Source organism: Camellia sinensis, chromosome 7 (genome assembly GCF_055761805.1).
Source record: "Camellia sinensis isolate YWXY chromosome 7, ASM5576180v1, whole genome shotgun sequence".
In the NCBI taxonomy this organism is placed as follows: domain Eukaryota; kingdom Viridiplantae; phylum Streptophyta; class Magnoliopsida; order Ericales; family Theaceae; genus Camellia; species Camellia sinensis.
In genome coordinates, this window is record NC_138967.1 from 468,682 (window position 1) to 483,997 (window position 15,316).

Consider the following 15,316-nt stretch of genomic DNA (forward strand, 5'->3'; position numbering starts at 1 on the left):
TTTTGATTTTGGCGAAAGTTGGGGTGGCATTGACCGCTGTTCTTTAGCTTGTGAAACTAACAGAAAGATTCTTTAGCTTGTGAAAATAATAGAAAGATATTCTACCGTGAATTACTAGCTGCCAAGTGTGGAATTATAATTTTTTATTTTTCAATACTATCCTTATATACTTGTATCTTGTAACATTTTCGATACTATCCTAAAAACATAAACCATCCCAATGAGTCAAATTTTATCCTGTGTTTTTTTCCCTTCACAATTATTGTATTTTAAATTAAGTTTTGTAAAGGAGAATGCTTGATGAAAGTCATTTCAATACATTTGAGATTTTGTCACCAAATGTGTATTTACATGGTGAAAGCACAAAAGCACTTTATGATTTTAAAGGACATGTTAGCTGAACATATACCAAACATTCATTTTCTCTAAAAAGTCCAGTCTTACGAAGTTCTTCTATAGAGTTGATAGGAAATGCCACGAGTATACAAGGATCATACTTTTCAAGAGAGAGTGAATTAGCAAGGTCACAGGCATATTAATCACCGACTTTTCTTTTTTTGTTTTGAAAGTGGTGTGAACTAAACTTCATTATTCCTGTCCTAAGTCCTAACTACCCAAGTTTGCCTTGTCTTACACTAGAAGAAGTCAGCAAAATGTGTATATTGAGGTTGTGCTAATTAAATATATAGGCTTTGTTTGGATTTCTATGTGATTAGTCTAGCCAACACGTATCTAAAAAATGCTCAAACAAACAAAGGGTAAGAGCAAAACTTCAAATAAAGATGCATACATGACTTGTGCTTCAAAGATTGAAAAAAGAAAACAAGGTAAATAACAACACTAGAGAAATGAATGATTATGAGATAATATTCATTGAAATAACACACAATTGTGCATAAAACACTACCATCACTTGTTTCATCAAAATTGCAATTAAATTGATTGCTTTCATATACACAAGGAATATTGGAGACCATATAAAGAAGAAAAAAAAGTTCAGCATTATTACGCAATTGACAACAAAAAAATTATGAAAAATCTTGATTTTTCTTCCTTCTCTGCATTTCACTGTTGGTGTGTGAACATATCATGCCACACTTGATCTTCTTGTGTTGTGGTGGTTTATGGAACTTTGGCTCTCTAGGTATGGTGCAATGCTTCATCGACCTGAAAATAACCCGAAACAAACAAGGGACATCGTTATGTTTACACCGCTTATGCCAGTCAAATGATGCATTAGAAAACTTCTAGATTTGAGGTTTATTTTACAAAATTGGAGATCCAAAACAACACCTGATCAATAAAATATGCTGGAAAAGTTGCAACTACAGTAAGTGACACTGAGAGGAAAAAATGTATATAAAAAAAGAAGAAAGAAAGCAATGCATACAAACTACATATTGCTTTTTAAGAATCATTTGAAGGAGAGGGTCTATTTGAAGTCATTAGTAGGAGAAGTTATATGGCAGGTTCAGCTTTCCGCGCCCACCAAAATAGACATGATATCTTCTTGTATAGAAAATAGAAACAAGTGGATCATATGTTTTTCTAATATTGAAAAGACACACCATGTGTCCTATAGGCCAAACCTACTAGAAAATTTTTCTATTCAGTAGGTTTTTTGGTTATCCATATTCAAATGGAACGCCATGTATAGCAAGAGAAGATTTTAAAAATTCTGGATTTTATCTGGTACCTTCTAGGGATGAAAGGCCTGTCGAAATAGGGCATGGGTTGAGCTCTTGGAATGAGCTCCTTTCTTAGTCTCCTGATTTCCTCTTCTTTTGCTAACTACAGGAGCAAAATCCAACATGCACACATATATCAGTAAACTGCCAAGACTAATATCACCAAAACACACCCATGACGTTTTTTCTGTCGGGTACCTTTTGTTGTCTTTCCCTTTCCTCCCTGTACTGTTCAATAAGGCCCATCTTCTCAGCCACCTAATATGCAATCACAGAAGCAAAATTAAAAGGTGATTGAAAAAAGGGCATTTCATTATTGCCACGTAATATGCGCGAGAACGTGGAACCTTGTAGATTCAGTGAATGGTAAAGACTTTAGTAATGACACAATGCCTACTCTATATGTGATAGGTGAGTGAAGTTATGGTCATTATGCCCAAAACAACTGATTAATACATGAAAACCCTGAGTAAAAATATTTAAAGGAAGCTTAAAATGCACGTGTTGGTCAAACTCAGCATGCTCCATAGCCCTCACATCGCTATGCAGCACCAAATCAACCGGTCTTGTGATTTTTTTGCCAGCAGGTTTTACTAAGCAATGTAATACCATCGACCACATCAATTCAAATGAACTTGGGAGAGTCCAAACATGCATATTAGGCTTATTACTTAAACTGTCGACTACAAGCATTCGGCAAAGCATGGCATAAAATAATTCAACCTGGCATTTTTGCACCCCAAAAGAATATGTATATATATATATATAAATCCACAAGCTGCCATTTGAATATTCCCAATAATATTTCATTTTTTTCGGAAGTCGATAGCATTTGAAATGAGTTGCTTTTTTCTATAGTTGTTCAATCTTAACCTCAGTGATTATGGTGTTTTGACTTCATTTGGAAAGATGACACAGTCTATAAAATTTGTTCGATATGGATTTTGGCATAGCACATCCAACAAAAAGCATTTATTCATGCTCCACATTTCAACAAAATATTACATATGAAATTAGAGAGAAACATTCGTACAACGAAGCGAAACTTCCATTTTTTTCCTCCTCAAATTAAATGGAATTACCTCTGGCTTACTGGCTTATATGTTGTCCATGGGAGACCTTGTGCAATTGGTATCCGTTGCTTTTCCTCCTCCATCATCATTTGTTGTAATTTCTTGACCAATCCTTCCTCCTTGTATCTTCCACTCAACTGCAATAAAAATCAATGACCAAAATTAACATGATTTCAAGTAAATTGAGGCAAAGACAGAAGGAATTAAAAGCAAAAGTCAATTTCACAAAACCATAAACACACACCTCTATTTGAAGCTTGAAGGGTTTTTGGTAGGTTGCTTTGAGCTGCTTCTTCTTCCAGCGACTTCCACCAAAGGTCCCAAATGAGGGCATGGGTTTTTGGTAGATTCAGTGATTGATTTTTATTGCAGCAAAGGGGAAGATACAAGGAGGAAGGATTTGTCAAGAAATTACAACAAATGATGATGGAGGAGGAAAAGCAACGGATACCAATTGCACAAGGTCTCCCATGGACAACATATGAGCCAGAGGTAATTCTATTTAATTTGAGGAGGAAAAAAATGGAAGTTTCGCTTCGTTGTACAAATGTTTCTCTCTCTAATTTCATATGTAATATTTTGTTGAAATGTGTAGCATGAATATATGCTTTTTGTTGGATGTGCTATGCCAAAATCCATATCGAACAAATTTTATAGACTTTGTGTCATCTTTCCAAATGAAGTCAAAACACCATAATCACTGAGGTTAAGATTGAACAACTACAGAAAAAAGCAACTCATTTCAAATGCTATCAACTTCCGAAAAAAATGAAATATTATTGGGAATGTACATATTCTTTTGGGGTGCAAAAATGCCAGGTTGAATTATTTTATGCCATGCTTTGCCGAATGCTTGTAGTCGACAGTTAAGTAATAAGCCTAATATGCATGTCTGGACTCTCCCAAGTTCATTTGAATTGATGTGGTCGATGGTATTACAGTGCTTAGTAAAACCTGCCGTCAAAGAAATCACAAGACCGGTTGATTTGGTGCTGCATAGCGATGTGAGGGCTATGGAGCGTGCTGAGTTTGACCAACAGGTGCATTTTTAACTTCCTTTAAATATTTTTACTCAGGGTTTTCATGTATTAATCAGTTGTTTTGGGCATAATGACCATAACTTCACTCACCTATCACATATAGAGTAGGCATTGTGTCATTACTAAAGTCTTTACCATTCACTGAATCTACAAGATTCCACATTCTCGCGCATATTACGTGACAATAATGAAATGCCCTTTATTCAATTATCATTTTTTATGCTGACATGTTTTTTTTCTTCCTATTGTTACGATCCTGAAAACAAGAAGGTCATAATCTGTGATGAAAACCTGAAGAAAATTTTTGCAGAGCGAGACCGAGTTGGGTTTCTTGAGATTGCGGGATTGATGAATCCACACTTTCTTAAGTGAGCCCTTGCAGGAGAATGGATTTTGATTTTCAAAGTCATCGATGAATCTGTTCTTTTGTAAATGAGGGGTCTCAGTATTTTGTTGATGATACTACTTGTAGGATTTAGCAGTGCTTTCTATATGCGACGTAGTAGCTTTTTTTTTTGAACTTCTTCCAGTTGCCTACGCATGAGCCTCGCTCTATTTTGGTTTTAACGAGTGTTTATGCTCATTTTGTGTTCTTGTTATATAGGCTACGGATCGGAATGCAATATTTGTAGTGACTGTCAATTTCTGGTTTATATATCATGTTAAGTTTTAGAGGAATTTGATATTCATAAGTTATTGTTGTTCTCTATCCCTATGATATGCAAGCAAAGGCATCTTTTATGCAATGTTAAAAAGTTTAATGCTTTACAAACACACAAAATAGTCAAGAATTGTCTGTGGATATTTTCTGTTTGGTTGTTGAGAAATCAAGACAGGAATATAAATTGATGTTCAAACTAGTATTTTAACAGTAATTGTAACAATTGTATATAACCGAGATAAACAAACACAAACATAGATATGGACGTAACTACATATAAGAAGGAAGATAAAGGAGAACCAGAAAGTCGAAAGTCCTGGAAGTTATCGCAAATAAGAAGCAATAAGAAAATCATCTTCTGAAGAAATATCAAAATATTGCAAATAAGAAGCCATAAGAAAATCATCTTCCGAAGAAATATCGAAATATCACAAATAACAAAAGATTATTATAAAAAAATTAATAATAGTAATTAGTTGTGGCTCATGTAATTATTGGTTAGATTATTATAAAATTAACTCATTTCCTATACATCAATAATGGGCAAGTGATACAAAAGGTTATCAGAATGGAGAAATTCTATAGCTCACATCTTTAGTATTCTTTTATTACCAGAAATGAAAATAACCTGATATGCAGATTGGAATTTTAAATTAAAAAAATCAAGGCAATGGGATGATAAATTCTAATTCTATTTACATGGGAAACAAATTCAAAGATCCAAAGAATAATAAATAAATATAGAATAAGAAATCAAACAATTAATAAATAAATACAGAATAAGAAGTCAAACAATTCTAAACTTTACAATGGTTTATGCTGGAAATTTGTGTTAATGCATATAATAAGATAGTGGCATATGATAGTGGTGTTGGTGGTAGATAGTGGCATGTATATAATATGATAGTGGTAGATAGTGGTAATATATAATATGTAAGTGGCATATAATGGGTTATAATGATGTTTGTAATATCTCCTATATAAGGAGTGTCATTTGGTCTTGTAAAATAAGAAGTTTTGAATATAACAGAAATATATTCCTTCTTCCTCATATTTTCGGAGTTCTTCTTCCTCATATTTTCTAAGTTGGTATCAGAGCTACAAAAAACACAGCAGCCCTAAAACCGTCATAGCCATGTCGGAAGTCACGTCCGAAACCACTTCAACCCCTGCCGCTGCCATTCCGGTGAAAACGTCAAACTCTCACTCTGTCCAAATCACCACCATCCGCCTAAATCGTGATAATTTTCTCCGCTGGTCACAATCTGTCCGGATGTATATCCGTGGGCAAGGAAAGATCGGTTACATCACTGGTGACAAGAAGGCTCCTGCTGTTAATGATCCGCTGTTCGACAGTTGGGACGCTGAAAACTCCATGGTTATGACATGGTTGGTCAATTCCATGGAGGAGGATATAAGCTCTAATTACATGTGCTATCCTACTGCACAAGAATTGTGGGATAATGTTAGTCAGATGTATTCTGACCTAGGAAATCAATCTCAAGTTTTCGAATTAACTTTGAAGTTGGGAGAGATTCGTCAAGGAGATGATTCCGTCACCAAATATTTCAATTCGTTGAAAAGGTTGTGGCAGGATCTTGACATCTTCAACACATACGAATGGAAATCGGTTGACGACTGCAACCACCACAAGAAAACTGTGGAAGACAGCCGTATTTACAAGTTTCTTGCCGGCCTCAACATTGAGTTCGATGAAGTGCGAGGAAGAATTATTGGCAGACCTCCTCTCCCATCCATTGGCGAAGTATTTGCCGAAGTCAGAAGGGAAGAGAGCCGAAGGAGCGTCATGCTTAAGAAAAAAGGTACTGGTGAATCAATTGAAATTTCTGCTTTAATTAGCGATGCTGCGGCCAACAAGGCCGCAAATTACCAGCGCAAGTTTGATGATAAGCCACGGGTCTGGTGTGATTTTTGCAACAAGCCTCGCCATACACGCGAAACGTGTTGGAAGATCCATGGCAAACCTGTCAACTGGAAAAGCAGCAAACAAGGAGAGAAGAATCGTGGCTTTCCTACCGCTAATGAAGCCGATTCAGGTCCCTTCAACAAAGAGCAGATTGATCAACTCTTAAAGCTGATAAAATCCAACTCCTCATCCGGTACTCCTAGTGTTTTGTTAGCACAAACAGGTAGAAATCCTAAAGCCTTCTCTTGCCTAAACTTCTCTCCGTGGATCATAGATTCCGGTGCCTCCGATCACATGACTAGTTTTTCCCATTTATTTAGTACCTATTTCCCTTGTTCTGGTCATGACAAAATCAGAATAGCCGATGGTAGTTTTTCACCTATTGCAGGAAAAGGATTTATTAAACTAACTGAGAAAATTAATCTCAATGCTGTTCTTCACGTCCCCAACTTAGCCTGTAACCTTTTGTCTGTCAGTAAACTATCTAAGGATTCTAATGGTCGTGTTACATTTTTTGAATCCCATTGTGAATTTCAGGACCAGAACTCGGGGATGATGATTGGGCGTGCTAGGATGCTTGAAGGTCTTTACTACTTTGATGAAGTACCTGTTAGTAATAAAAAAGCTCAGAGCTTTAATAGTACTAGTTCAATCTCTGTTCGAGAAAAAATAATGATATGGCACTATAGGCTAGGACATCCTAGTTTTCTTTATCTGAAACATTTATTTCTAGAATTATTTAAAGGGATTGATTGTTCTTCTTTTCATTGTGAAAGTTGCATTTTTGCAAAATTTCATCGCTCTACTTATTTGCCAAAACCTTACCAGGCTTCCAAACCTTTTTATTTGATTCATAGTGATGTTTGGGGCCCTTCTAAAATCACTACTCTTTCTGGTAAAAGATGGTTTGTTACATTTATTGATGACCATACCCGCTTATGTTGGATTTATTTGATGAATAAAAAATCTGACGTGAAAAATTTATTCACAAATTTTTACAATATGATTGAAAATCAATTTCAAACCAAAATTGGTATTTTACATTCTGATAATGGAACAGAATATTTCAATGAGCAGTTGGGTGAGTTTTTGGAAAAAAAGGGGATTTTTCATCAATCTACATGTCGGGATACCCCTCAACAAAATGGCATTGCAGAATGAAAAAATAAACATCTACTTGAAGTAGCACGTGCTATAATGTTTTACATGCATGTTCCTAAATATTTATGGGGTGAAGCAATTTTAACAGCCTCTTATTTGATAAACAGGATGCCTACAAAGGTGTTAACATACAAAACACCTTTCGATTGTCTCAAAACTTTTTTTCCTGACACGAGGTTGTTTTCTGATTTACCCGCCAAAGTTTTTGGATGTACTGCCTATGTTCATGTTCCTAGTCAATTTCGTTCAAAACTTGACCCCCGTGCTATAAAATGTGTTTTTTTGGGTTATTCCTCAAACAAAAAGGGGTATAAGTGTTTCGATCCTCAAACCAAGAAATTTCATGTGAGTATGGATGTGTCATTTGTGGAAACAAAATCCTATTTCCCCAACACTTCTCTTCAGGGGGAGACAAGTGGAGTAGAAGACCGTTTTTTGGGATATTTCTATCCCGCTCCCCAATGTCATTTATCCTACACAAAAACCACATCTGTCTGATAATGATCACTTAGGAGAACCAAGTTCTATGGTGCCTAGTTGTTAGAATTTACCATCACCTACCACCACTACCACCTCACCTACTCCACTAAACCTAACCCACTACACCACTATCACCATCCACTACACACCATCCACTACACCTCTTCTATATATAGGAATCATGAATCTTGTAATCTATCAATCAAGACATCAATCAATAATACATAAATTCTTACATGGTATCAGAGCAAGGTTAAGAATTTAATATTTTTTCGCTTCACCGGCGGGCGGCAACCTCGCCTTGGCCGCCCGCCGGACCTCAACCTAGTCCGCTAGAATTGTCTACTACATACCTACCTCCTCATCATATCTTCATAACATCTCATTCTCTCTCGGCATCATAGTAGCCGTGATACTGCTCATACTTCTGGACAGCGGAGAGAACATCGTCTTTCTCGATCTTTCCGCCGACGCCGGTGGCGAGATCCAAGGCTCCGGCTTTCGACATCACTCTCCCCAAATAGTCCATAGCAGCTTCTCCACCGGAAAGATACTCCTAACAGCAGCGGAAAAAAGGTGTTTCCCTCAGCCAAACAAGGCTCAATAGCTGTGGTCCTCATCAAAATACGTGTAATTGCTACTCCTGAACTTGGTTTCCCTATCCTTGCTAACAAGCTTCTCAAATGCTTCCGGGCCATGTTCTTCTATGTACTTCTCAGCAGCAGTTAGAATGTCATCTGGCTTACTAAAGATGTCCTTCTTCCTTGGGACATACTAGACGTTAACAGTCTGCTGTGGGTTAAGAAAGAAAGGCCTCAAATAATGCTCATAAACATATGCAGCACCACTGATACTCTTTATGATGGTGGATATTTCAATGCCATTACAACACAGCACCTTGAAATTTATTTTATTTTATTTTCTTATCTCTCTTTCTGACCATTACAACACAGCACCAGCACACTTGTTCCCACCTTTCATCATGGTCTCCACTTTCTTTTTCTTTTTTTATATTTATTTTAATCCATCTTTTTGAAAACAAAACCAATATCACTTTTTTTAATTCCTTAATTTATTTTAATAACATGAGTGGCCTCTCTTTTCCACCATCTCCCTCTTTTTCTACACAATATTTTTGTACCACCGCCCACTCATGATTTCCATATTAATATTATTATTATTATTATTATTATTATTATTATTATTATTATTTTCACAAAAAAAAAAAAAAAAAAAAAAAATTCATTCCAGTTGATTTTTCTGCCTTACCACACCTACCATTCGAGTTTGCCAAACACACTTATTTTATTCATGTCAGGATCAACCCCGATCATAATTTTACACGAAAAAAAAAAAAAAAAAAAACCACCATAACACACCCAACACCCACAGTGGGATTTTTCTTCTCTACTCTGCTGCAGATCTCTTCTTCTTTCCTCCGTCTTGGGCGGCCCTTGACGGTGCTGCCTCCGTGTTTCCTACGCCGCCGAGCACGTTCACTCCTCCATACTCCTCCACTGCAGCATACGGCGGACCTCCAAATCGGAACATCACAGTGGCCTTCCGCTTCAGCTCCTTATTTTCTGCTTTCAGCACACTTATCTCTGCTCGCGCATCCTTATACATGCGTTGGAGCAGAGCCAGCTGGGAATTTAAATGCTGCACCTCATTTGTCCTACTCTGCAGCCGGTTCGACAAATTTGTGACCGCCGTCATGGTTTCCACGCATGACTTCAGAGTATACTGATTAGCCTCAATATCAGTTTGCACCGCCATTTTTTGCTCCACCGACCGCATCGGAAAGTTCAATGGAGCAAAACCAGAGGTGTTTGGTTGAGGTTCACTGGCCACCGCACCAGTTATTTCTCTTGTGGGCTCGTTCAGTTCTGGAAAGAGCGTGAGCAGGTTCTGGGTAGCTGGACGGGAAGAAGAGGCCATGTTTTTGGGTTGCTAAGTGTTTCAGCGAAATAGCAATTTCAGGCTGGTAATGTTCGGAAGGGTTGGTGACAGAATGGCAACAAAGTGTTCCACAGTTTCTCTCTCCGCAGAGGCAGAGTTTTTTCAGCGAAGGGTTGGTTTCAGAGGTTTCAGAATGGTATGCCTCAGCCTCAGCCTTCGTCTTGGTTAAATAGCCGAGGCAGCCACGCGTATCGCACGCCTCTTGCCGCCCGACAAACTGGCACGCCTTTTCATGGCACATCTTTTGACAAAGTGGACACGCCTTTTGATGGCACGCCTTTTGATGGCACGCCTTTTGATGAATTGGGCACGCCTTTTGATGGCACGCCTTTTGACAAAATTGGGCACACCTTTTGAGGGTGCAACTTTTTAAGAGTCCGACAAGACTCTGTAAACTGTCCCGACATTGATTCCGGTTAGTTTTTATAAGGGTCCGACAAGACTCTGTAAACTGTCCCGACATTGATTCCGGTTAGCTCCTTTATGGGTTAGCTCCTTTATGGGTCCGACAAGACTCTGTAAACTGTCCCGACATTGATTCCGGTTAGCTCCTTTATGGGTCCGACAAGACTCTGTAAACTGTCCCGACATTGATTCCGGTTAGTTTCTACAAGGGTCCAGCAAGACTCCGTAAACTGTCACCACAACTGTCACAACATTGTCTGCTACAACGGTCCGACATGACCCCATAAACTGTCTTCTACATCGGTCTGACACCGCCATCCAGTGTCCTCTACACCGTTATGACACCACCATACAGTGTCCTCTACATGGTTATGGCACCCCCATACAGTGTCCTCTACAACGTTATGACACCACCATCCAGTGTCTTCACCAATGGTCTGACACGACCATACAGTGTCTCTTATCCTCTTTTATTTTTATGTATTTTCTTGTTTTGTTCCTCTCTTCAAACTCAAGTTGGTTAGTTTCTATCCTCCTTGAGTTTGCGGGGGGCTGTTAGAATTTACCATCACCTACCACCACTACCACCTCACCTACTCCACTAAACCTAACCCACTACACCACTATCACCATCCACTACACACCATCCACTACACCTCTTCTATATATAGGAATCATGAATCTTGTAATCTATCAATCAAGACATCAATCAATAATACATAAATTCTTACATTAATCAATCAATAATACATACAATTTTGTTACTCTCTCCAAACTCAAGTTGGTTAGTTCCTATCCCCCTTGAGTTTGCGGGGGGCTGTTAAAATTCACCTACACCTTCACTAGTCAAGAAGATTCTTGTTTAGGGGGAGAAGTACTACAAAATGATCTAAATCCTGAGCTTCAGGTTTATACTAGGAAGCGATTTCATCTGAGGAATAATGACCCGAATGTCCATCCTAATGACCCGAATGTCCACACGAGTTCTGGCATCGAAATTTTAAGTAATCCTATTCCTTCTATTTCCGACCTTGATGTTCCTATAGCAATTAGGAAAGGTGTCCGAAATTGCATTAAACATCCTATTGCAAATTACCTCTCCTATCAAAGACTGTCTAAAAACCATAAAGCTTTCACATCTAGGATTTCACACTTGTTTGTTCCAAGGAATATACAGGAAGCATTGGATGATCCGAATTGGAAATTAGCAGTCATGGAGGAGATGAATGCTTTAAGGAGAAGTGGTACTTGGGAGATAGTTGATCTACCCAAAGACAAGAAAACAGTTGGGTGTAAATGGGTGTTTACGATAAAATGTAACGCAGATGGAAGCGTTGAGAGATACAAGGCGAGACTGGTGGCTAAAGGCTTCACTCAAACTTATGGGATCGACTATCAGGAGACGTTTGCTCCTGTTGCTAAAATAAATTCCATCAGAGTACTGTTATCTCTTGCAGTAAATTCAGATTGGCCTCTACATCAACTTGACATTAAAAATGCATTTCTCAATGGTGATCTTGAAGAGGAGGTGTTCATGAGCCTACCGCCGGGATTTGAGCAGAGACTTGGAAGCGACAGAGTATGCAGATTGAACAAGTCATTATACGGACTCAAACAATCACCAAGAGCATGGTTTGAACGCTTTGGGAAGGCAGTTATCAGTTGTGGCTTCTCGCAGAGTCAAGCAGATCACACAATATTTTATAAACATTCAAAAAACAGTAAAATTGCAATTTTGATTATTTATGTTGATGACATCATTTTAACTGGTAATGATGAAGCAGAGTTAGCAGCCCTCAAAGAGAAACTCGCAAAAGAATTTCACATTAAGGATCTGGGAGCCCTCAAGTATTTCCTCGGAATGGAATTTGCAAGATCCAAGGAAGGTATATTCGTTAATCAGAGAAAATATGTTCTTGATTTCCTTGGAGAAACAGGTATGCTTGGTTGTAAGATGGTGGAGACTCCGATCGAGCCTAACTTGAAGTTACAAGCTGCTAAGGCTGAAGAAGTCAAAGAGAGGGAACAATATCAGCGACTTGTCGGGAAATTGATTTACTTGTCTCATACGCGGCCTGATATTGCCTTTGCAGTCAGCATGGTAAGTCAGTTCATGCACTCACCAGGGGCAGAGCACTTTGAGGCCGTTTATAAGATCTTAAGATATTTGAAAGGAACTCCAGGGAGAGGCTTACTGTTCAAGAAACATGGACATCTTCAAGTTGAAGTATACACAGATGCAGACTGGGCAGGAAGTGTTACAGACAGGAGATCAACATCCGGATACTGCTCCTTTGTAGGTGGGAACCTAGTTACATGGCGGAGTAAAAAACAGAATGTGGTAGCTAGAAGTAGTGCAGAAGCAGAGTTCAGAGCTGTTGCCCATGGAATCTGTGAAGTAATGTGGATTAAAAGAATTCTTGAAGAATTAAAGCTTTCTCACCCGACACCTATGAAGGTCTATTGTGACAACAAAGCAGCTATATCTATAGCTCATAATCCAGTTCTACATGATCGCACAAAACATATAGAAGTGGATAAACATTTCATCAAGGAGAAAATCAATGCTGGCATAATCTGTATGACCTACCTTCCAACAGGTGAACAATTAGCTGATGTGCTAACGAAGGGACTACACAAGAAGCAATTTGATAAGCTGACTAGCAAGCTGGCTATGGAAGATATCTTCAAACCAGCTTGAGGGGGAGTGCTGGAAATTTGTGTTAATGCATATAATAAGATAGTGGCATATGATAGTGGTGTTGGTGGTAGATAGTGGCATGTATAGAATATGATAGTGGTGTTGGTGGTAGATAGTGGCATATAATTACCTGTTGCCTTCTTCCTCATATTTTCTAAGTGTTTACAATATGAAAGATAGAACTGAATCATTTACTGAACATTCAATCATTAACTACTTAAGAGATTCACCCAATAACAATGAAAAAATGATTTCCCACAAGAAGGCAACAGGCCCATGCTTTTTTCATTAGGTTAATACAATCTAACGACAACACAAAGGTGATGCTAAATTTTCAGCTATTTAAAGAAGAAATGCTGCTAGAAGAAGAGGAAATAGGAATCAAGTAGAAAAAATCATCTCTTAAATAATCCTAAACCTTAGTGTGGAAAGCCACTAAACTGATTTATTCTTTTTTCTTCCTTTCACCTCACATTCCATTCTCCTTGATTAAAATAATTTTTTCTCTGTTTAAGGTAGAATTCAGGTTTTTTCTTTTGTAACCATTCTATTGGTGCAATGCTATCAATCTATCTATCTATCAAATGCTGAAATTTTAATCAAAATCATATTGAAGAGCATCGCAGAAATCTCAACTTCAAAAGAGATAACAACAATATAAATTACCTCCAAAGCAGAGCCACAAGCTATCATAACAAGATGAGCTTCAGGTTGTCAATGTCAATAGTTATTTCCTCCAAAATTTATCATAACCAAATCTTTCAAAGGCTATTATAAATAATAATTGACCATTTGTATTGCTAATCAGTGCTTGTTCATTCGAGCACTTAGTGCCAAACAATAACGTTAACAAAGTGATATATATACATATATATATATATATATATATTGTAGGATACATCTCAGTTTTTTACCTTCAGCATCTTCTTTGCCTTCTCAATTTAAATTTCAAATTTCTCAAAGTTAGGAATATAATTTCAAATATCTGCGTAAAAACACACCTAGATAGATACATTTGAACAAGGCAACTGTCCATTTTTAACAGTATAAGGGACCTATAGTACCTTGCCACAAGCAAGATCAAGAACTGCGTCTCCTCGGTGCGCATAAAGTTGAATTAATACACTTTCAATCTGTTCACAGAAGCATTAAAAAAATAATAAATAAATAAATAAATAAATAAAATATTGATAACTTCAATGGTTAATACTTCATGTATCATAGGTTCTAAAGAGAACAATGAATTTGATGAGATCGAAAGGCATACACAATTGTTAAGTTTCTTTAAATGAATAATAGGACTAGCCCCTTGCTCTTCTAGAGTTTGATTCATCCTAGCACTATAATGGTCAGCAACTTTCCTGGCAAATACCTTTGTACTCTCATCCTCTAGAAAATGGGCATCACCTGACCATAACACAATAACCTATAACTACCAAAATTCAATACTAATATACTATGTCCGGCTGCTACCAAAATGCAGCAAGATAGTAGACAATCAATTTTCCACATTATATTTTTTTCCCCTTTTCATAAAACATACTTTAAAATAAAAATATACAAAATAAAGTTGAGAATTTTTTTTTTTGGAGGGGTTCCCATTCAGTTTCCCCTGATTTCTTACCATCCAAAAGCTCAGCTCCAGCAATTAACAGAGAAACCAAAACACCCAAATCTATATTTACTCAAATCCACAAATCAAAACCATAGACAAAATGAATTGTCTATAAAAAACCACAAAATACCTTCTGGGTTGTGTCTGATTTTGGATTGAGGCGGTCTAAGAGAACCCGACGATGAAGATTCTTGGTATCCTCTCTTCATGGCCAATAATCTAAAATGGGCCCTCTTCACTGACAATGGAAATCAATCTTCCTGACAGCTTCTACGCATAACATGATTAAGTAAGAGTAATCAAATCAAACCCCATCAAAGAAAAAAAAAAAAAGAGTAATCAAAACCATAAACTGCAGCATAAAAAAAATGGACTAATCCAAACAAGTACAAGCAAGCCTTACATCAAGTGATGCAAAAAATTTCCCCACAAAGAAATGTTCACAAATTTTATTTTTATTTTTATTTTTTTTGGTTGCTATATGATTGCAAGTTTAAAGATAAATTTTTTCTAAAGTTGAATGAGAGACATGAGATGAAATCGAGCTTAAATGTAGAACAATGTTTTGAGCTATTGAGTCTGGGCTTTAGATTACCTAACTTAATA

General features: G+C 37.3%; 1 protein-coding gene and 2 pseudogenes across 2 annotated transcripts in view; all 3 read right to left on the reverse strand.

Annotated features, from left to right (window-relative positions):
- The window catches only part of LOC114277435 (putative mitochondrial-processing peptidase subunit beta, mitochondrial), a 44,760-nt pseudogene that overhangs the window by 8,289 nt on the left and 21,155 nt on the right, over positions 1-15,316 (reverse strand). Inside the window, exons 5-7 of the transcript XR_014334881.1 lie at positions 14,841-14,980; positions 14,363-14,502; positions 14,160-14,228 (exon numbers count right to left, since the gene is read on the reverse strand). The product of XR_014334881.1 is annotated as a putative mitochondrial-processing peptidase subunit beta, mitochondrial (transcript). The remainder of the gene's footprint in view (positions 1-14,159; positions 14,229-14,362; positions 14,503-14,840; positions 14,981-15,316) is intronic.
- LOC145794928 (microtubule-destabilizing protein 60-like) lies at positions 846-5,281 on the reverse strand. Its single transcript, XM_082877270.1, has 5 exons — positions 3,006-5,281; positions 2,771-2,898; positions 1,887-1,946; positions 1,697-1,791; positions 846-1,167 (listed from the first exon to the last, which is right to left on the reverse strand). The coding sequence occupies exons 1-4, from the start codon at positions 3,093-3,095 to the stop codon at positions 1,788-1,790; spliced, it is 282 nt and encodes a 93-aa protein (XP_082733396.1). The 5' UTR covers positions 3,096-5,281; the 3' UTR covers positions 846-1,167; positions 1,697-1,787.
- LOC114277444 (small nucleolar RNA snoR74) lies at positions 13,276-13,381 on the reverse strand (annotated as a pseudogene).

What these genes read in the sequence shown, in the direction of transcription:
- LOC145794928 (XM_082877270.1), bottom strand. Translation starts at nt 3,095, where the DNA reads ATGCCCTCATTTGGGACCTTTGGTGGAAGTCGCTGGAAGAAGAAGCAG. An exon ending in CCTTCAAGCTTCAAATAGAG is followed by an intron (nt 2,899 to 3,005) that starts GTGTGTGTTTAT and finishes TTTTTATTGCAG; the next exon opens with TTGAGTGGAAGATACAAGGA. An exon ending in TATAAGCCAGTAAGCCAGAG is followed by an intron (nt 1,947 to 2,770) that starts GTAATTCCATTT and finishes ATTGCATATTAG; the next exon opens with GTGGCTGAGAAGATGGGCCT.